This window comes from Ambystoma mexicanum, chromosome 6q (assembly GCF_040938575.1).
Source record: "Ambystoma mexicanum isolate Mex_15411 chromosome 6q, UKY_AmexF1_1, whole genome shotgun sequence".
Taxonomy (NCBI): domain Eukaryota; kingdom Metazoa; phylum Chordata; class Amphibia; order Caudata; family Ambystomatidae; genus Ambystoma; species Ambystoma mexicanum.
In genome coordinates, this window is record NC_090937.1 from 1,080,849,418 (window position 1) to 1,080,873,097 (window position 23,680).

A 23,680-nucleotide genomic window follows, 5' to 3' on the forward strand; every position below is an offset into this window, starting at 1 on the left:
ATTTGTATTCATTAACAACTTCAAGCTGTCTCATATCTATCACCAATTTAAAATTTTGATTCTTATTCAAGTTTTTGAAGTCAAACTTCATGACTTTGGTTTTCTCTATATTAACCACCAAATCATTTGCTGAGGCAAATTTTACCAGCTCATCCAGCTTAGCTTGAAGTCCCTTGGATGTGTGATCTAATAAAAGGAGGTCATCCGCATACCGTAGCCAGCCAAGTTTTAGTGTTCTCATCTTAATGTCGTACATCTGGGTATTCCACACCTCTCTTAAAAAGTCTTCCAGATAGAGATTGAATAATATGGCCGCTAATGTACAGCCTTGCTTTATTCCACGGAGCATGGGAATGGCTTCTGATAGTCTCCCTTCTATATCAAGGCGAACTCTGACTGATGTATCTTTGTATAACAATTGTATCATATACAGTAGTCAGGGGGTATTTCCCATTGTTTTAATTTGGCCCATAGCTTACTTCGTGAAACAGTGTCAAAGGCCACTGAAAAGTCGATAAACCCGACATTTACAAGCAGCCCACGAGCCTTCCACGAGTATTCCACAGCTTTACTAAATTGGCAATATTATGGGCTGTTGATAGCCCCGCTCTAAATCCAGATTGGGTATCGGGCAATACTCCACTGCTGATGATCCATTGATTTAGATCATCTAACAGGATTTTGGCAAAGATTTTTGCTGGAATATCCAGCATGGCCAGCATTCTGTAGTTGGCAGGGTCTTCACGGACACCTTTTTAATATATCTGAAGAATAATGCTTTTCTTCCATGTCTCCGGTACCTTCCCATATCTTCCAATCCACTGGAATATGATAGACAACACCTTAGCCCAACGTTCCGGGGCCTGCTGCAGCAGAGCATTGCAGGTACTATCAGGACCTGCCGCTCTTGACTTGGGCAGTTTCCTTATCAAATTTGTCAATGAGACTACAGTGAATGTTCCCTTCCAGACCGTGGCATCATTCTGTTGCTCATTTTCTTCACTTGCTAAAGTACCTAACGTATTTTTGACATAGGTAATCCATCCACTCTCAGGTACATAATTGATCGTGAGTGCCTTTTCTTTTTTACTACTTATAATATCCCACATGGCTTTACTATTTCTATTTTTTGATGCTTGTGCCAGAGTCAGCCATATTCCTTCTTGTTTCGTTTTCAGTTTCTTTTAGCCAATTTGTATACTGCCTTTTAAGTTCATATATCTTATTTATGGCATTTGTATCTTTTTCCTTTATACATTTTTGGATATTCTTTCTAAGCCTTTTTTTTCCTTATGTATATCATTATCAAATCTCTTTTGATGTACCAGATTCCATTTTTCGCCCACCGACCTATAGCTTCTTTTTCTTATTAAAGCGGTTATTATATTTTCAGTCACATGTTCAAATGCACAAAGTATTTCACTCATGGTATCTAAAGGCCTACATTAAAACTTTTTAATAAAGCTTTCCAACAATTGTACAGCCGTCTCATTCCCTTGCTCAATATTTCTAGGGTTCCATTTTATACGATTTCCAGCATTATTAACCTCAATATCCCCATTCTTTTTATACTCATTGGTAGCTATATGTTTGTCTATTAGGCAGAGATATAGAGGCAGATGATCACTTTCTTCTCTGCACCCAACAGCCATATCACGCACCAGTTTACATGCTCTTTTATTCACTATCATGTAATCAAGCATACTCATAATATTGCCACATATTCGAGTCACTTGTTGCTCAGAATCCCCGGGTCTATTACCATTCAAGACAGTTAGTTGGAATTAATTAAAGAGACAGATGCATGCTTTACCTTCCTTCTTATAAAGGCCATCAATAAACGGTTCAGAATTATATTCTTCATTTATACATTCTGACTCAAACTTGAGTTTTACATTTAGATCTCCAACAATGATAACCGGCATCTTACTTCCATATTCTACCAGTATTCTGGTTAAAGCTAGTATATTCTCTTTGTTATGCTTTCCACCAGGCGGGTTGTATACATTGACAAAAATAAATGTGTCTATAGTTGATGCCATGCATGTTACAATAACTACTAATACCATGTTAGTGGATTCCTTATGTTTAATCCCACTCCATGGCTGTTTAATGGAGGTTATTAATCCTCCCTTAGGCCGTCCTCTAGATCCTTGGATTGCATTACTAGCATGATTGCTACGACCATCAATTTTGCATTCCTTAACAAGCCACGTCTCCTGCAAGGCCATGATTCTAAACCTAGCAATGTTATCGAGAAGACCATCTTCGCCTATATAATGGGTATTTCCTCGAGTATTCCAAATCAGGAGCAGTTTTCAAAATGTGATTTAAATGCTGTGGGGAGCCACTAGCAATAGCCATCAGGAATTTCTTTATCAATCGGTCTGTTTGATTTCTCAACCTCAACCCTCTTTGAGTTTGTTTTGGTCAACCTATTTTCTTTGTTCTCCTGAGTTAACTTACTAGCCTCTAATTTAGGTGTTTCTTCCTCATATTTTACTTTTGGTAGGTATTTTTCAATACATGTCTCAAAATGCTTTTTATGATTCAATATAAAGTTGTGTACTGACTGCTCATGACACCAGACGTTAGTAATGAGCCTAGTAGAGCTTACCACTTGATCCACTATTTTGAAATCGTCAGAAACAATCATCTGCAAGGGTATGATTGCTGCACATATTGTGAGAATTTGATGTCTATTAAGAACCAACATCTCGGTAGTGTCAACTTTTTCTATTTGTAGGGCCAATATCATGTTGCTCATGTCACCTATCTCCTTTTTATTTGTTTTAATACTTATTTCATTCCCTTTTCAACATTCTGCGGGGTGCCATTGATGTTCCCCTTACCCCTATGTGATTTAGTATTTTTCATGCATTCTTTACTTATCCCTTCATCAATAGTATGTGTGGTATTCTCATAAAGCTTATGTACATCCATCAATATATCCTCAGCACGCTCCAAGTTTTTTAGCTTTTTCTTTTTTCGTAATGTCACCTTCTCGGGGGCACCCTGCCATTCCTCACTACATTTATCTGAATGCAGCTTAGATGGTTTCATGAACAATTCTCTAATATCAGTATCATTAATCTTCTTTTGTCTTTTTGTCTTCTTCTTACTGCTATCATTCGACCGAGACTCATGCATCACAACCTTATGTTTACCCACATAATTCGGTTCTTTATAGATCGATAATGCTTTCAGTTCCATATTTTTTTCCTTCTCGTTAAGTTCGGTTTCAGATATTTCTATTTTATTCGACTCAATTATGTCATCTACATCAACAATACAACCATTGTTGGTACTTTTTATCTTTTTAGAACTATACATGGCTGCTTGTCTGTATCTTATTTTCTTCTTAGATTTTATCTGTCTTGGTTGTCTTTTATAGTACAAGTTTTCCAATTTCTCTTTGTCATACATAGCCTTCTTCTTAGATGGAATACATTCTGATACTGTGTATTCATTATTTCTTTCCAGAGACTCACTCAATTTTCTCCGGCCCTTTATGTTTAAACAGTCGCATACATGTCCACACTCCATTTCTATGTTAGTGTTCATACTTTTATCACACATCTTTTTCTTACTACTTTTACTTATATCACATAGTAGCAATGAGTGTATGGATAACATATCTTCTATGGACCCACATTTTTCCACAATCGTAACTAAAGCATTTTCTAATGCCTGAAATAACTCTTCTGTATTCATACTCACCAAACTTGTTTCATCTAATGACTCAACCTTTAAGACTTTAGGTTTACATCCAGGCGTCTTGTCAATCAATTTATCAGGAATATAGTTATCGATTGCTAGACGAACTTGCCTTATAACTATTAGGCCAAAATTAGCATCAATCTCAAACCTTTCTCCTGGGTTTAGCAGTTCATCATTTTCAACTACTTTTTCTTCCACAGAAGATTCTGTAAACATATCAGTTGTAGGGCTTAATAGTGTGCTATTGATATGTAGCACATTGCTGCTTTTATATTGGCCAGATCCTGTAGGTTTTATCATTTACGACAGCAATTTGCTGCCAATACACCGAAATTCGGCCGATAGTTCATCCATAATATCTGATGCAACCTCTTTAGAGGTCATTATTAAGTCACTTTTTGTGTTTATTTTAGTTTCCGAGCGTTCTATTTTACTAATTATTGTTTATTTATAAAGCGCTTAGACACAAAAGGAGTGCTTCAAAACGCTCCAAGACAGGAGGGTAACATGGTATACAATAATTCATAAGGCCATGGAATTTCCAAATGATATACAATAATAATAAGTATAATAGGCCTGATGGCATTTCTGCTAATTCAAGTGCGGTGAAAGATAGTGGGGAAAGCAGGCAGCGGGGGTACATGAAAAACAAATTGACAATATGGAAGTGCATGACAAGAGTGAAGGTAGGAGGAATATGTAATACCTCACAGCCGTACTAGAGAACATTTCTTGCTGGAATGAACACAGTAGACATTGACATAAGGGGGGTGGCACAGGGGAGGGGAATGGTTAAGTTTTATAATGTGCCACTAACACAAGTGTTTCCGGTGCACAATGTGAGGGGGGACAAGGGCTGACAGAGGGGCAGAAAAACAGTTTACGAGTTTGGTGCATTCAATTTGTGTAAGTGCACAGACTGGGGTGGGGAAGGGATAAGTGCCCCTAGTCTAGGAGGGCCGGGTTAGGGCAGAGGATTATCTCATTTGGGAAGAGCATAATGCAGTCAAGAGTGCCTGGGCCCGGAGGCAAGTGCAGGGACTGGTGTCTTCCCTTTTCTCTGCACCCGAGTCCATTTACTTTCTGACTGAGAGCTTCTATTGGTACTCCATTCCCTATCTTCAAGGTGCCGCTTAGCTCTATTACACTGGGAATACCTCCCAGAACCACGGGGTCTGGACTCCTCTTGCCTGGACTCCCGTGAATTTTCAGGGTCATTTCCACCTATAGCCATCTTTCGGCCCAGGATAATACGCAGTGTCTTCCTCAGCCTGACTCAACCGTGTAGTCTCCCCCTTCCAGATAGTCTCGGGAAATTCACCCTTTCCCCTAAATGTAAGGAGGTTTTTAATATGCCCCTCCTGGGCTGACTATTTTCATTTTTCAACTCTTGTATTTGTAATTGAAAGGCCATACGGTAATCTAACAGCCCTCTATCATAACTAGTGTGATCATTGACCTTAGGTTGCAGTGTGCTCACATTTCCCACACTTTATGCGCATCTTGTAGTGCAGAAAACGGTGTTTCACGCTCTACTCTCTCTTGAAGCTGGGTTTTTAACTCATTTTTTAGTTGTTCCATGAGGCTTTCTGGCTTTAACGTGAAATTATGGCTCTGCTGTGCTTGTTTTTCTAACTGTTTAAGTTCTTTCTGTGCCTCATTTAGAATCTAAGTATGACTCAGCACACAGGCCTCACTCGTCTGCACTTGCTGTTCCACTAACTGCAAGTGGAAATATAGATAAGCCGTGAGCTGAGCCATTTGACTCAGTTCTTCTTGTGCATTACGGGTCATATAACATGCCTCTAATGCTTTGTGACATATCCCACCTTTACACCAAATGTCAATTCCCTCTGATGTAACATCTTGCATAATTTTAGCTTGCCAGCTCCCTTCATCCGCCTCTGTCCACTCACCAGGAATGAACAGTTTAGTAAGGAAATGTCTACTGGCATCATATAATTCAATTGCCTTCATTTTTAGAAATGGCCTTTTTGCAATTTTTGTAGAATGTTCTTTGCGCAGGGTCAACATTAACCCTGTTCCCACTTAATTTCCACTCACAATGCCAAATCAAGATCAATTCTTACTCCATCTTAATTTATCACCTATACACCTCCATGGAACTCAGGGGTCAAGTCCTTGAGGCACTTTAACAAAGCAAATAATACTTTCCCTCCACCTTAATACAATTACATCAAAATTGTGAGTCTATCCCAATGCACTTGTCAGGAGTCAAAAATTGCCAGCCAAATTGCAGACGACCCCCAAATTGTAACAGTTTATTTAGAGGCTTCCCTCCCCAAGCCAGGTGACGCACAATAAACTGTTTAATGTCAGTTCTTTATTTAGCCCTATATCAGACTTATATAAAGCCTCTGTGATCCCCCTGAGGTAACAATGAGTCAAGAACCGATAAACAGGAAATATATTTGTATTTATTTGAATAATTGAAAGTGGCGATCAGTCTAAAATGACACACACCTTCTTTTACATAAATAAATCACATAAATTGGTTGGGAAAACACAAACCACAATACTTTACTTTCTACAGAGCGCTCACTTCAATAAATAATCCACATTGGTCAGTGAACACAATTAATTTACATATGCAGTGCTGTGCAATTTTGATTTTCATGCATGCTTAAAAGGTAAGCAGTTTGGTTTTACAGATTTGTACAATTGCATATGGCAATTCTTTTTTCACCCATACATTTGCTTCAAAATAAACACAGGGTGATTTAGCAGTTTGTTTTCAGACCCCTCTGCACATAAAGGCCTGTGTGGGGGAAGCTGGACCAATATGCTAAGGATCTACACAGTGCTGCCGCCCCCACCCAGGATAAAGAGAAATAATTTAAGGCAAGCAAACCCCCCCACCATCTGCCTTTCGGGGCCTTCTCGGAGGACTGGGCAGGAGTCTGGTCACACCCCTCTCAAGGATAGTCTCTAGCTCTTCACCATAGGGCCCAGTCAGGTTTAGTCCTCCCCAGCAATAGACAGCTCTGCTCAGATGTAATCTCAGCAATCTCCTTTTGTGTTTCCTGTGGCTGTCAGATGGTAATTTTTAGCAGCTCCTCCCTTCTCTCATAGTGCATCCACTTTATATTCCAGTAATGACACCATCAAGAATTCGATTTTGGGCAGTGCCCTGCAAGAATTCCCGCAACTAGGATTTGACAGTTACTCTTCTCTCTGCCCCAGTCCAGCCTCTCTCCCAACATTGGTTTAGGAGTCTAGAGTAGAAATATGGCAACTGCCATGTTTAAATCCCCTTTTGTTTTCATGTCACCTTTTGGCTAAAATCTAGTTATGTGTCAAAAACTTCCTAATTTCCTAGTAACTGCTATTTATTTATGTATTTTGACACTTATAAAGTGCACTAAGCCCTGAGGCATCTAGACACTGGTTTTTCTTTCAAGATACATACAGTATGATGACATCTCACATAATGGTTGTTATAGTTCAATTTGGTGGTACAATATAAACATGCTGAACATTCATAGAAGGTCTAATTTAACAGTTCATTTTGAAGGGAGACATATATAAATGTGTAGAAATGGGAAATATAAATATACAGTCAGAAAGAGGCTGGGTTGAGATTATTTAGACTGATCTTGTGTAAATAACCATGTTTTCAAACTTTTTCAGAAGGCCCAAAAGGAGGATTCAGCTCTTAATGAAGGAGGTAGTACATTGCAATGTTTAACCGCAACCACTGGGAAGTTGTTCCCCCCTGCTTTCTGTAACTTGTATTTAAGGATAGTGAGTAGGTGCGTGTAAACTATGCGGGTAGGTCCGTTTGGATTTGTTCTTAGCAAATTTGTTGGACAAGTACTTGGGAGCTGAATTCGATAAGCATTTGCTTGTCAGGGAGAGGGTTTTGAATAGGATCCGATCATAAACCGGCAGCCAATGGGCTTTCCTTGTTGCCTCGCTGATGTGGTTGTTTTTTGGGACGTTGAGTGCTGCTCTGAGGGCGTTCTTTTGGAACACCTGAAGTTGTTTTATATTACGTTGCTTTGACTTGTTTAGTTAGGGTAAAAGCAGAATCAAGGTAGATGCCCAAGGTTTTTACTTCCTTTGAGATATTGATGGTAATGCCATCAATCATGAAGGATTTGAAGGCATCGTCAAATTTGTTTAGGCAGTGTTGTGAGCCAATGAGGAGAAGTTCTATCATTTCATCGTTCAGGCAAAGGCCATGTTGGGCCATTCAAGCCTAGATCGTTTGGTAGATTTCGTTTAACGATTTGGTGTCATGGTTCAGAGTGCCGGTTATGGGTATGAGGATTTGGGTGTCATCCGCGTAGTTAATGTAGGTGACACCCAAGTCATGAAGAAAGTCGAACAGAGGCAGTGGGAAAATATTGTAGAGAGTGAGGGAGACTCAAGATCCTTGCAGAACTCTGCAGGTGAAAGGGCTGGTAGTACTGCTGCTATAGGTGAAAAGACTCTCATGGTTCTGTTAGATAAAACAGAGTGTATCCAGTGTATGGCCTTGGTTGAGAAGTGAGCAGCAGAGGCGAGGTGTTTGCATAGTATGTTATGGTTGACTAAATCAAATGCTGCTGAGTGATCAAGCAGGAGGAGGAGTGCTAGATTACCATTATCTTTTATCTCATCCATTTGTATTTTTAGGTCTAATAAGGCTGACTCAGTTCTATGTCCTGGGCAGAAGCCTGATTGGCAGAGGCCTAGAAAGTTGTTGGTTTCCAGATGATTTTGGATTTGCAGATAGGCTTGCCGGTCCAATATTTTGAGAAGGAAGGGTACTGATCTTATGGGACGGTGGTTTGCAGGTATGTTGGGGCCTAGTGTAGGTTTTCTTCAGGAGAGGGAGAACCTATGCGTCTTTGAGATTGGTAGGGAAAGAGCTGGTTTCAAAGGAGGCATTTATTAAAGTAGTTAGTTAAGTAGCACATTCTTTAACAAAGGAGGCTTGGCATATGTTGCCTTGGCATCTGGAGGGTTTGAGGCGTGCAATGATTTTCCCCACTTCGATTGTAGAGACTGGGAAAAAGTAAAAAAGTGTATTGGAGTTCTGGACTGTGTGTATGGGAATCTGCGTAGAGTGGGAAGGAGAAAGTGTCAGCGTTTCTTGTGTGATTTTTGATTGCAGTAGGGCAATTTTGTCTAGGAGAGCTTTATGTATGTCTGTTCACCAAGAGGTGTTTAGGTCACTCATCAGGATGATTTGGGAGGGCTGCATGGTATTGACCGATAGGAGTTGGGACACATCTTCTTTGAAGGTGAGAACTGGTCCTGAAGGTCTATATATGATGTGGAGAGTCAATGTACTTGAGTGAGTTAAGGCTATTTTGATGGAGATTAATTCCCCAGAGTAGAATGATGGGTTGGGGATTTCCTTTATGAGGAGTTGGTTTTTATCAATGATTGCTACTCCTCCTCCTTTAGTACCCTGTCTGTTCTGAAGAGTGTAGTCTTCGGGGACGGCAAGGGATAATGCCGCACCGGCTGCGCCGTGAAGCCAAGTTTCGGTAATGGCTATGACGTCTAGGTTATTTGTGATGATGAGGTCAGCGATATCTAAGGCATGTGCAGGGAGTGACCTTGTATTGATGAGTGCTCCCTTGAGTGTGGGGGTTTCTAGGATGGTGGAGTCTTGTGGGACTGGATTGGGCTCCCTGCTTGAGGTCAGCATTATCGTGGGTAAGTGTGGGGTACTTATAGAAGTGAAGGAAGGACAGGTATTGTTGGTGTTGATGAAGTTGGGTGTGGCGTCATTTGGGTCAGATTGCTAGAGCATGAGAGCTGCTGGGTGGAAATCCTCTGAATGAAGTGGATAGTTGAGGGTGGTAGTTTGTGTAGTTTCTGGTGGTGCTGTGTGAGGTTCTTGAGTTGAGGTGTGCTTTTCTCCATGTAAGTGATGGGATGGTGGAGTGCTGTTGCAGTGGGGCTATGTGAGATATACTTCTGGAGTTCCAAGTCCAGCCAGCCGGGTTGGTTAGGGCTGTTGGTCGTCGATTTGATTGTGGGCTTCTGTATGGTCAGGGGCTTGGGTTGTCTGAAGCAGGGCATGGGCTTTGGTTCACTGATCGCTGGGGGGTCAGGATAGTTGGTGAAGAGAGTGTGGCAAGAAACGAGTAGGAGGAATGGTGTTTGAGTCTGGCAGTGTGATTGCCATGTGTAGGATCACCATGTGTTTGAGTTGGGGGTTGTTATGTTGATGGAGGAAGGCTAGGCTAGTAGTAGGCTCTGAGTGGCTCAGATCTTGGTAGTGGTAGCCTATGTTATGTCCAGGCATTGGCAGCAGGCTGGATGGGCATGGTGAGACTGACTGTGGGCGCCAACGTGGCAGTGTTATGTCATAGGTGAAGGTGGTGACTCGAGTAGTCATGGGGTTACCTCTGGTGAGGAACACTCACAGAGCTGTATGATGCGGTGGCCTAGTACCTAATTAGGAGCATATGGCGTCTCTCATATGGAGCACTAACAATGCTGTATAGGATAGTGAGCTAGGAAGCTTTTAAACATAAGGCACCTCTAATGCGGGTCATTAGCTATACCGTATGATATAATGGCCTAGTACATATTTTGGAGCGTAGAGGCAACTCTAGTATAGAGCACAGACAGCGCTGCCTATGTAGCAGCCTAATATGCATTTCATTGCATAGGGGCAACTCTAGTATGAAAAACATACAACGCTACCTATGATAGAGGCCTAGTACACATTTCATAGCAGATCTGCAACTCCAGTATTGAGCACAGACAATGCTACATCTGATGGTGACCTAGTACGCATTTCAAAGCATAGGGGTAACTCTAGTATAGAGCACAGGCAATGCTACATATGATGGTGGATTTGTGCACATTTACGCAGAATATGGGCACCTTTGGAGCGATGTGCTGACAATGCAACAGTGGAGCAAAGAACAGTATCAGACATAACCAGGAATGTGCTGTCACATATGGGTTCTGGACCTTGGTGAGGCCATAGCCTACATATATATTACACATGGGTAGTATAGCTCAGTGGCAAAGTGCTCATCTCAGAAGCAAGACGAAGCAGAGCAACACAGGTTCGAATCCCAGGTCCGCGTTTAGAAACCTCTTCGGTATTAAGGGAATTATGAAAATCAATTATAATTATAACATATATATTCTGCGCAGCCGGGTCCGCTCCATGTTTCACAGTCTTGTGTCAATTTTTTGCCTTTTCTACAAAAAGCATATTAGTTAGGAACATGCAATTTACATTCCAAATGCCTAATTTTACCCACCACCAGTTAGCCAACTCCTAAAATCTCTTTAAAACATGTTCAGAGCAGCCAAAAACACATTATAGCTTGCCATTACATTTCCCTAAGTCGTAGGTGGACACGTTTTATTTCAACAAATCGCCTTGAAATTATCTAAAAAATTAAACATGCATGTATGCAGTGTGACATGTGGTTGCTGGGAAATGCAACAATTGTGATAGTCCGTTTAAACTAATGGGGAACCTTCATATGTCTGCAAATTTGAGTTGCCCCTCCTCCAGGCCATTTGACATTCCTGGCCAGCATGTGACCAAAGCTTCCTGGACTGTGTTTTTATTAGCCTCTTTGTTGTTTCAAGTTAGCAGGTGGCCGGTCATAAACAGTTGTGAAGCCTCAGCTACACAAAGATCCCCCACTTTAGATAATGAGCGAGGCTGTGATGTCACAAGGCCCTGCTAACATCTGGCATCATGTCCTGTTATCAGTCGTACACCACCATTTCGATCTGCAAAGCTTCTATTTTGTTGTAATTCTTACCAGAGTTTCAGCTTTCCTTGATTGTAGCCCCTCCCCACATTCCAGTCATGCACTGGCTAGGAGATTTGGCCTGCACAGAACTGTCCTCAGGGACAGCAGGTCTGGGGAAACTTGGTTTTCAACACCCTTCAGGCAAGCCGCATTGTGTTGCAGTTGTAAATAGTTGGGATGCACGGACCAGGCTTGCAGTGGGGGAAGCCATTTGCAAATTCTGCCCAGAGACCCACCGATTGTCCTTGGCTGAAAGGAACTCACAGATTGCATTTTCTAACATTAGCCTTTATTCTTTGACATATTGTGTGTTTTACTGATCAGGGTTCACTTTGCTTTTGAGCTGAAAGTACAGGGCTGTTTCTTTCAGTCATTAATAAAATACACTTTTAATTATCTGCTGTTTGTTTTTCTGCTGAAATGTGGGTATGAATTGTCACAGTGCACCACCTTTTAATCGGTGGCAGTTTCAGTGAAAATGCTGCATTGATTTCTCAGCCAGCAATGTGATGTGCTTTTCCAATCTGCACTTGGATTACATTTTTGTTTTAGCTTTCTTGGGAATTCAACTGCAGATAGACACCCACATAGTCTGCCTAAATAGGCCATTTTCAGCTTCAAGGTTTTTTAATGCTGGCAGGTTATTTTCCCAGTGGGCCCTTCGGTTCTCTTGGTTTGAGGCCTTTGATTAAACCCCACAGTTGCTCCTGCTCACCTGGCATGTTGTGGCATAATATGCAATGTACTTATATTTGTTACTTTTTACCTTGGGATGGGAAATATTTACTAGTAGCAATATGTCCAATCCCATCACAATGGAAACATGTCCTTGGCTTTCACAGAATAGGTTTGTTGGCCGTATTCCCAGTTGACCCTCTTCTTCCCAGAAGCAAGTGTGGTACTCTGTCACAAACATATGCACAAGAGAGTCCCTTGTCACCATGCTTGTCCAGCGCATCCATTACACTTGTCAAAATCTCAATGTTCCTGGCTTTGTGGATAGTTTGTTCTGAAGTCAGTTCTGAAACTCAAAAGTCTCACCTGATTTTTCTTACTATTTTAGTGTACAACACACTGGGATGTGTTGGTCAACAAGCTGAAAAAACTCACTCTGCTGTCAGAATGAGTAACAGAGCCATTTATTATCCAGTTCTCTCCTCTGTGACTTGTTGACAAATTTAAAATTGATGCCTTTCAAATAACAACAATTGTTTGGACAACATAATGTTCCTCCAGCTTCCAGACCGCTTCTCATGGTCATACTATTTGAAATTTAGCACAGTTCGAGATGGTGAACAACAGTTTGGTGCCAACACCATGGCATCAATAAAGCAGCTTTCTTTTCAGCTTTATAACTGTCACCATCCCTAGATGCCAAATATGTCCCAAAAGCTCTGATCCACACTGCCCGCTTCGCTGCAGGTTTACCTGGTGTGGAAAGAAATGATGGTGGTTGATGGGTTTGTTCCTAGGCTGCCATGGTCACAATATGAATTTACACTTTGTAACAGTGCTTCCTCTGCTACCCGATGCCGATATGCACTTTCTTTCCTCCACTTCCGCTCGTCTACTGCTCCGCTCCTCCTGCGAAGTGTCTTATCATTTTTTAGGGCAAAGCTGAAAGTGCTGAGACAGCTACTCACACCTTCATGGCAGTCAGTCAGGCTCAGACTGCAGGCCTCCAGTCGTAGCAACATTTCACTGGCAGCTGGCCCATGTCCTGTCTCCTTCCCTCACACCAGGGCAGCGTGGTCCCTGCTGTCACGGGTCAGAGTGATGTGAATCCCGTCCCTCGACGCCGGAAAAGAGAACCGGACATTTTAGGGTAACTTTGATGAGAGGTTTATTTAATATGGCCAGGGACGTCATTTCACCAAATTGCAGAAGTGACATCACACGACCCTTGACCTCTGAGGACATCACAGGAAGTGATGTCATTTGACCCCAAGGCAAAGTGACATCACAGGAGGTGATGGAACACGACCTTTCATCTCTAGACAAAACAGGAAGTGGCATCACATTTCATTTTTTCCTAAGTACAATTTGATACAAGAATGGATCACCATATGTATTGTTAATAGCAGTTCGTATAGGCCCATATTACCTAATTACTGTGAATGCAAGTAGACGTCCAAGACCAAATGATAATGATGTGTTATTTTATAGAACTTACATTTAAGCGATTTATATAGAGCAAATATACATACAATGGTCCTCATTACGACGAAGGAAGTACCGGGTCCGGGTTCCCTGAATAGGGCAGTACCGGGCCATTCCAACCATGGAGGGCCCGGTATTTCCCCATTCAGGGAACCCGGACCCAGTACATCCCAATTCCCATTTGAGCCCCCATAGGGCTCAATGGGAATGGGGAGCATGCTAACAACGGGCCCATTAATTACGGCCTATTGTTAGCATGCTGGACCGCTTGCGGGACCCGCTAAGAACGTCTGGTAAAGCCAGGCATCCTTAGCGGGTCCCTGAGAGCGGACCTTGTAATGAGGCAGTAGGGGGTCAACGGGGCCGGCAGCTTTACCGACCCCGTTAACCCCCTACCGCCTTCCTCGTAATGAGGCCCAATGTCACCCAACCTGTGTTGGTACTCATTTACAGACATCAGAAGGATGAAAGACTGAGTTGGACTTGTCGGGATTCAACCCTGCAACCTGCAGATCACACACACATCGCAGCAGTGAGCGCTCAATCCACTGAGCTATCTTACGGGCTATAGCTATTTTACCAGTTACAGTCAAATGTGCAATTACATGTCTGAATGTTCTCAAAGTCAGAAAGCAAATTTCACTCTGTAGTGGATGCCATTAGAATGGTAACTGAGATTTAACAGCAGGCCAGTTCATCTGCAGGTCTGGTGCAAAGTTGGCCATATGTGAAGCATGCAAGGATCTACTTTTCAGGCTTTAGAGGTTGACAAAATACCTACCATTTGGAGGGTTCAAAACTGTGTATTAAAGAATTTAGAATAGCGCTGGGAAAGCAGCGCACTCACACGGCATCCCATACTCGGGCCACTCGTTACCTCATACATGCAAACAAACATCCTTAACAGCATGCCAGGGCGATAAGAAAGATATACACATTACAACAAAGCATTACTTGTTGCACAATGAAATTAAGGGCCACTTTATATGCTACTGTCAAACATACACTATACACAAGCTTTTAGGCACAAGGATTTTGTCAAGTGACCGAGGACACTGAGGTGGAATGTCTTGCGATGACCGTAACAGAGACAGTGGCAGAAAAAAAATGCTATAACTGCAATTTGTGAAAAGCAGAATACATACTGCCTTATCGAGAGTTTGGCAGTAACCCTTAAATGCGGCGGTAACGCTATTACCGCTGCATTTAAGGGTCCACGAACTCACGGGTTTGGCAGGATTTACTCCCAGCTCTGACGGTAGTAGCGCCGAAAATTCCCGGAATTCGCAAATGGGCCCAATGGGGAATGGGGAATTACTGTTCCGCCAAACCTGTGATCTGGCGCTGATAGCGCCATGGGGGTTGGCGGCAACGCTAATAGCTCCGGCGGTATTACCGTCGGGATGCTGCCCAACTCGTGATGAGGCCGTAGTCCGAAATGGATGCTTATTCTACTCCAAATGCTTTTTGGTGGTTTTTGTCTGCATTGTCAATTTGAGGTGTTCAAGAACAGACTAAGTCAGTGACTTACCCCCTGAAGTGTTCCTGAAATAAACCTTTAATGAGTCTAGCAATTATTATATAGAATTCCAGAAAGACAAATTATTTGTTATTCCTATTCTTTCTTATTTAGGGTCACTACTCAAAGTGTTACACTTGTGGTACCCCCTACTTTTTGTAAGAGGCCTGAACAAGAAAGCCAGCCAATTCAGAAACAAAGAGCCACATGGTGCTGGCCACAGCCCAGGAGTTTCAGTTTAAAAAAAAAAAACATATATTTTAGGGGAAGCCAGGTAGACCAAAGGCATAGCAAGGGAGAGCACGAGGGTCACAGCCGCGACCCCTGGCAACTCCCGAATGACGTTCCTGAATATGGCTCGTAATAGGAAACGATGGTGTCTGCCATGTACCACTCTCAACGTTCAATCACCCACCCCCACTCCCTCAAACATTACATGACCCCTTTGTTCTATGGCGCACGGGCACATGCCGCTCATCATGTAATATGTATCCAGTTATCAAACTATGCTTTGAACACGCTTTATCGCAATCTTTGACTTACTTTTAGTTTTGTACTTTGTATGTCCTCAATATTTGCAACTAGGCAGTTCACCTGGGTGCTTAGTTTTACAGTCCACACCTCTGGGTTGTACACGCTTTTTGTTTGTTGACCAACCTTGCTTGACTCCGGCGTGCAGAGCCTTTAATAGCCAGCACAGGTATAAGGCCACTGTCTCCTGTCACTATTTCATCATGGGTGTTATTTTTTACAAAACTCAGTTGTACTTGTTTTATTGACCCTGGCAACTTTAAAATCTGGGCAGAAGCATTGCAATATTTAATCTAGGACTTGCTGTTTACAAAGAAACACACACACCCCACGCACATACACAAACACACACTTACAGGGCGCAGATTAACCTTGGGTTTACTGCAGAGTTTGAAGGGCTGAGACCACCCTACCACACACATGCAAGCCTGGCTTCATGATTGTCAAACGTTTTCAATTGAAATAGGCTACTACGCCTTCAAGGGGATCCTGTAGCTCTGACAAAGAAAAACGTATTGACGTTTGTTAAGTGGTCATTCAGTGGTTCTCTGGCGCAGTTGCCTGCCTTTCTTTATTCTGCTGTGCAATGACCAATACACCTGTCCAGTGATAATCTGCCGCTAAACACACTCTCCCTCCATTGCGTTATGTAGGATGTTGCCACATGTTGAAATTTGAAGGTGGGGCTGATGGTAAGAACTCGCCCCCAAAGGAAGCATTACTCTTCATAAACTGTACTGGGTCTCTTTAATTGTTTACTTGCTGGACAAAGACTTACCTCTTCGAAACGTGTTCACTTACTACAGACCCTTTCAGCTCTTTGGTGCAAGACGGAGAATATGCTCGATGAATTAAATTCAAGGTGAGGCTCATGCTATGCAGCCTCAGTGACAAAACCAGGGCAATCCCGCCATTGCAGTGGGCATTAAGAAACACCGCCATTATAATCTAAGCACCCGACTGCTGCCTCAGACAGATGTTGCCAGCTGTTCGCGAGGGGCCCACCAAGCATAATTTTGAAATGGACCACCATGCCTCTCCAGCCTGCTGTTCTCAATCGCTCTCTAACACACACACCAACACCCCAACACCCCTCCCCCCCCACACACACACACACACACACACAGACACCAACACACCACACACAGTCACACAAAAGTAGTGGTGCCCACCTTCTATTCTCTGCTCTGTCCAGCGTTATCCACTCCTGCTCTGTCCAGCGTTATCCACTCCTGCTCTATCCCGCGTTATCCACTCCTGCTCTATCCCGCGTTATCCACTCCTGCTCTGTCCAGCGTTAGCCCCTCCTGCTCTATCCAACGTTATCCACTCCTGCTCTGTCCAGCGTTATCCACTCCTGCTCTGTCCAGCGTTATCCACTCCTGCTCTATCCCGCGTTATCCACTCCTGCTCTATCCAGCGTTATCCACTCCTGCTCTATCCAGCGTTATCCACTCCTGCTCTTTCCCGCGTTATACACTCCTGCTCTATCCAGCGTTATCCACTCCTGCTCTATCCCGCGTTATCCACTCCTGCTCTATTCAGCGTTATCCACTCCTGCTCTATCCCGCGTTATCCACTCCTGCTCTATCCCGCGTTATCCACTCCTGCTCTATCCTGCGTTATCCACTCCTGCTCTATCCTGCGTTATCCACTCCTGCTCTATCCCGCGTTATCCACTCCTGCTCTATCCTGCGTTATCCACTCCTGCTCTATCCAGCGTTACCCACTCCTGCTCTATCCCGCGTTATCCACTCCTGCTCTATCCAGCGTTATCCACTCCTGCTCTATCCAGCGTTATCCACTCCTGCTATATCCCGCGTTATCCACTCCTGCTCTGTCCAGCGTTATCCACTCCTGCTCTATCCCGCGTTATCCACTCCTGCTATATCCCGCGTTATCCACTCCTGCTCTATCCAGCGTTATCCACTCCTGCTCTATCCAGCGTTATCCACTCCTGCTCTATCCCGCGTTATCCACTCCTGCTCTGTCCCGCGTTATCCACTCCTGCTCTATCCAGCGTTATCCACTTCTTTCGCCCTTCTCTGTCTTCCTGCACCTTTCCTCCTTTTAAAGTTATGTTCTGAGATCTTTTCCGTGAAAGCAGCCCCTGATTAATCGTGACGTTTTTCGCATTGTGCAACAGATGGATGTGGGTGTTCTGATTTCGTGTTTGAGATCCACAGTTCACTCTAAATTCTCAACTGGAGATGCATCGAACTCCTCAAACTTCCCAGCAACGGACTACCCTAGGCACACTCATGACATTGATTACAGCCTGTAAGTTAGCTCATCCGGTTGCGCGCTCGCTGCTGCTGCGTTCTCTGCATGACCTGTAGGTTGCAGCTTCGAATCCCGGCAAGACCAACTCATCCTATCCCTCCGATCTCGATAAATGAGTACCAGCTTTGGTTGTGTGGTATTATAGGTACATATGTTCTTTTTAAAGTGCTTTGGGGAAAGCGCTATATAAATAACACATCATTATCGTTCCTATGTAAGAAATACACAACATAGAAAGATTTTCTTTTGGCGAACCTCTGCTGGCACACTTCTAAATATTGCCAGCACAACTTTGAGGCCTTCTAAGGCGACGGCTGTACCAAGTCAGTGGCTTCCCCTGCGCATAAGCTTTATTCTTGATACTGTGTGTAAAAGAGGTGCAAGTCCATGGCAGCCCAGCAGCGCATGTATAGGTTTTGATTCAATAATGATATGGGTAGTACAAAGTGTTGTCACATGTTTTTCCCACAGAAGGTATCGGAAATGGGACCTGCAGAATTCTTTTATTTCAATGTCATACAACTTCATATCCTTGGCAAAACCCTTTGAAACAAGTTGGTGATGAAGCTGGAGATGTAGTCTGTGTGTTCTCATAATCTGTAAAGTAAAGGTTGGAGTCATAGAGCCATCCTGTCCCAGTTCACATAACACGTCGGCACACACAAGACGCGGCGGCAAGAGGGGGCTGCATGTGGGACGCGCGAGGGATGCACGCAATGGCCCCTGGGGCGGGACCGTCCCTGGAGACGATGCTTTTCCCCAGTCTCCCCTTTTGTCCTATACCTGCCTGCAAAGTAGATGTTGACATCTGTCTTATTAGTTGGGGTGTAAATAACGCATTTTCCAATTGTTCTTTAGACGGCTGCACCGCTGCGCTGTTCCCTCGGGGAGAAAAAGGACTTGATCAGCCGCGCATATGCAGGTAAGGATGTTCCTCTGTCGCCTACTGAGCAATCTTTCTAAGGAATACGCATGAGATCAGTGGCGTAACACAAAATGTGGGGGCCCCCCTTGCGAGCCATGCTGAGGGGGCCCCCCAACTCGGCAACAAATCACGGGTTGCGCCACACTCTGGGCCGGCCTAGACTGTCACGCTTGCACAATACATATGAATGTGCTGCTGAAGGGGTATGCCGCACACTGCACTAGGAAAAATATATAAATATGTGTTTTAATGCAATATACAGCACACTTTCTGAGATAAATTGGCTATAAAGCCAGAGTGTTTGCAATTGTTTTGTAGGGTAACACAATCCAATACATGCAAGTCACCAACAGTCCACAGGAACATTAATGCTTCCAACTGGCTGCACAATGTAGACCAGTGTAAACACGTAATAACATTATAGTACAGAATGCCAGGCCACATTTAGACATACCTAGACTGTTTTCAGCAAAATGCCAGTCAAAGCAATAACACTCATCAAGAAGAGAGCACACAATAAAGCATGTGTCTCCATGGCCTCGAACAACACGGCCAAACTCTTTAAAATCTGCAAGGAACTGGTCAATCCTGTTGTGGTCTATACCTCTTCTGTTCCCTCCCATGCCCTCTGTACAGCTCTGGCCTCTCATTTCTCTGCTAAATCTCAGGACATCCTGTCCTCTATGTCCTCTTCCTCTCTCGGCCCATTTTGGCCATCTCTTCTCTCCTCCTCCTTTTTCCTCTTTCTCTCTGACAACACCTGACGAGGTTTCTAGACAAGTCCGATCTATGAAAGTGTCGTCCAAACAGGTGCTCCGCTGCTCCTCCAGAACCATCAAAGCCCATATTGACACCCTCGGCCGATTTCTGTAATCACTCTTTCGCCACTGCAATGTTCCCCTCTCCCTTTGAGCACTCCCTTGTGCACCCACTCCTCAAGAAGCAGTCTGCTGATCCTACCTGCTGGAAAACTATCGCTCAATCTCCACCTTTCCTGAGCAAACTCTTGGAAAAGCTTGCCATCTCCCAGCTTACTCTCCACACTGAATCTGTTGGTTGTCTCCATGACCATCAGTCTGGCTTCAGAGCTGCCAGAGGCATGGAAACTCTTCTCCTTAACACCTGTGCTGCTCTCTAACCTTGATTCCAGCATTCCTTTTATTCTCATCCTTCATCTTTCCTCTGCTTTCGACAGGGTCAACATCGCCATCCTGATCAATCGACTCTGTGAGAACCTGGGCATCACAGATCAGACCCTAGAGTGACTGACCTACTTCCACTTGGACCGCCACTCCGCTCCCAGGTCGATCGTGGTCCCATTCTCTCCACCACCTCTCTCTATCTGTGGCATTCCCCAGGGCTCTATCCTCTCACGCTGGTTTTTCAACCTCTACTTGGCCACTTTGGCCTCCCTGATCTCTACCTTATCCTCTAACTTTCAGTGTTGTGCAGATGACTCAGCTTTCCTTCAGGCTCCCCTCATCCTCCTCTCCTCTCTTGCTCATTCCTGACTGTCTATCCACGATTCAGGATTGGTGCGCCTCCAACAATCTCTGCCTTAATGCCAGTAAGACAGAGATCCTTCTCATTGGGACCCTTGCCACTGTGTTTCCTCTCTCACTATAGCAGACCACCTTGGGCCCTCTTCCTTTGCCTTCCTGCGAGGCAAAAAACCTTGGTGTCATCTGCAACGCCACACTCTCTTTCTCTCCTAACATCTCGGACATCACCAAGAAGTCCCACTACCAGCTGCTCCTCCTCAAAGGGACTCTTCCCTTTCTCACTCTCCACCAGAAGCTCACTGTCTCTAAGCTGGACTACTGCAACAGCCACTTTCTCAATCTGTCTTCCTCTAGTCTCCGTCATCTGCAAATAATCCAGAACAGGACTGCAAGACTTAGCCTTGGCCTCAAGCCCTGGGATTGTATTTCTCCAGCCCTGAAATCTCTCGGCTGGCTGCAAGGATCAAGTTCAAGAACCTTTGCATTGCTCACAAGGCTTTCTGGGGCCAGTGCCAACACTAAATCCAATGCTCTCTTCCAAAATACCTTCTTTCTCTAACCCTTCACTCAGCTACCTCCAACTCTCAAAGGATTAGACATTTCTCCAGGCAGAGAGTGGGGGTAGACCTCTCTCCTCTGCTGGTGCCTCCAACTGGAATGGCCTCCCTGCCCCTCTCAAACCTGAGGCGGACAACCTGAAGTTTCGGAAGCAGCTAAAAGCTTTCCTCTTCTCTGCTGCTTTTGCTCTCTCTCCCCCCCTGCTGACCTACCTGACCTACCTGTCTGCTGTACTGACTGGCTGCTTGGCTACCCTCAGAGTCTCTCTGAGTCCAGGCTCTTTCTTGATTGGTCACCCTTGCACTGCCTCCGGGCCTACCATGCACTTAGGGGCTGTAACTGTAACCCTGCAGTCCATTGTTCTCCTTGCACAACCAATAGCTGCTCTGCCCTGGCTGCACTTACTGAGAGCATTGCTGCCCTGTTTTCCCCTCCCCTCTCACTTGCACTTCCCTGCTCCCTTTTCCCTTGCACTTCTCGTTCTCACAATGACACAAGGCCTAGTGAGATCGTTTGTCTTGTCCTCCCTCTATCATCCCTCCCTTGTGTACACTTGTGTACAGGCGCATTATAAATGACTTGAATCACATCATATCATTTTATCACAGATGCCCAAAAAAATATACAATGCCGCAGTAAGAAATGGCTAGACTGGCAGCACCCAAATGCCAATCTAGCCAGGTAATTAAAGTTAGCAGGACTACTTTATCAGAAATGTCCAGTTAAAAGAAAGTCATACCAAACTGAGGAATGACTAGACTGGCTAAATCAAAATGCCTCTCTAGCCACTAATACCACATATCATGCCTGCTTAGCCTGGACATGGACAACCATTATGATTTATCACACAATCCTGCCCCCCCACACATCCACTCTCCCTCCCACCCACCACCCCAACCTCCACAATCAGCTCCTTGGCCCAGAATTACCTTTGCGTCCCTCTTCCTTGTCCCAGAGCTTTCGTATGAGGCTCCTTGCCTCATAGGTAAGTACTGGGATGAGGAACAGTGGGACTAGGAGTGATGAAGATTACAGGTAGCTAAATCAGGCATTACCTCCATGTACCTCTACCTCTTCCCAGTACTTTTGTATGAGGCAGAGTGCCTCAAACACACGTACTGCCTTGTATATAAGTACTGGGACGAGGAAGAATAGGGCTAGGAGTAAGCAAGGCATTAAACACAAGTAGTAGCGCAACACCATTGAGTTGACTGGGCTTCAGCACTACCCCCCCTGACATTTTGGGCTATATTGACTCAACTTGGCTAACCTTTAGAGCAGTTGCCAGACCGAACAGGACACAGATTTTAAACGGCACCTGGTTTTTGCTGTTAACAAGAACCCAGCAATTACCAACGTAAAGCATTTCACTGTTAGTACCTGCATTCAAATGCCACATTGTTTAGGCGATTGAAATTGTGATGTGGGTTTAGTACTTGCATGCCAGGGGAGTGATTGGAAGGGTAGAGAGGGAACAGGAGACTTATAGGAGAGAGTTAACTGCTTGTAACATTGAATCTGCACTAGAATAGTCTCATTAAAATGCGTAAATAATTTGGATGCGCCCACACAAATAAGTTTCCCCCTCCCCACCGCATGTGAAGTTAGCGCCTCTCCCAACATCAGCACACACACCATTCACCTTATACACACCCAGTCATCCACACATTTAAGTGTGCACCCTTTCACCATACACTCACACAGGTAGTCACCTATACATTTATGTGTGCACCCTTTCACCATGCAGGCACACCCCCACAGCCACCCATACATTTATGTGTGCACCCTTTCACCATACACACACAGGCAGCCGTCTATACATTTGAATGTGCACCCTTTCACCATAGACTCATACACGCACACCTCATGGAGTTGAGGGGGGGCCCTATTACTTAAAAAAGAAATTGGGGCTCATTACGGGTCCAGCGGTAACCGTGCCGGTGCTACCGGCGGGTTGCCGCCAGACCCATAAAAAATTACTATGGCCTGACTTCCCGGTGCCACCGTGCTATTTCAAGTCCGGCGGCTGGGAAATCAGGTGCCGGTAATTTCGTTAAACCCCAGACTCCACGGGAATGGGGACACAGAAGCACCTGCACCATTGTTAACGGTGCCGGTGCTTCCGTGACAGGTCTGCCTACCGTGGCTGCTGTACCAGCAGACCTGTAATATGCCGGTCCGGAAACAACAGTGCCTGTAAGCTTACCAGCACCGTTGTTTCCGTACCGGCATGGTCAGAATGAGCCCCATTGTTTCTTTTTTAAGTCACTATAACTTCATTAAGAAATTATTTCAGTTAAGGACCGAACCATAATCAAAATAATTTCTTTATGATGGCTGAGTGGCTTCAAAAACAAACTATTTCTTTTTGAAGGCATAGGGTCCCCGACCCCATGACATGGAGGCCTCCAGCCTAGGGTCTTCCATGTCATGTGGTACGGGGCCCTCAGACTTCAAAAAGAAAGTTTCTTTTTGTAGTCACTCTGCCTTCATAAAGAAATTATTTCTGTTACAGAAATGTTCTTTATGAATGCAGAGTGAATTTCAAAAGAAACTTTTTTTTAAAAAAAAAATTTTTTTTTTTTTTTAATTTTTTTTTACTGGTGCCCCCTCCCAGCCATGTGCTGGTGGGGCCCCCAACACCGCGGGCCCCCCCGCACTGCGGGGGCTGCGGGGGCCCCTGTTACGCCAGTGCATGAGATATCTGCTTTCTTACGGTATGGGAAGGTCA

General features: G+C 44.2%; 1 protein-coding gene across 1 annotated transcript in view; it reads left to right on the top strand.

Annotated features, from left to right (window-relative positions):
- LOC138516471 (cyclic nucleotide-binding domain-containing protein 2-like) overlaps positions 1 to 23,680 on the top strand; it is a 1,453,423-nt gene that overhangs the window by 1,053,280 nt on the left and 376,463 nt on the right. The window contains exon 13 of the mRNA XM_069631627.1: positions 18,823 to 18,886. Within this exon, the coding sequence (XP_069487728.1) occupies positions 18,823 to 18,886 (64 nt within the window). The remainder of the gene's footprint in view (positions 1 to 18,822; positions 18,887 to 23,680) is intronic.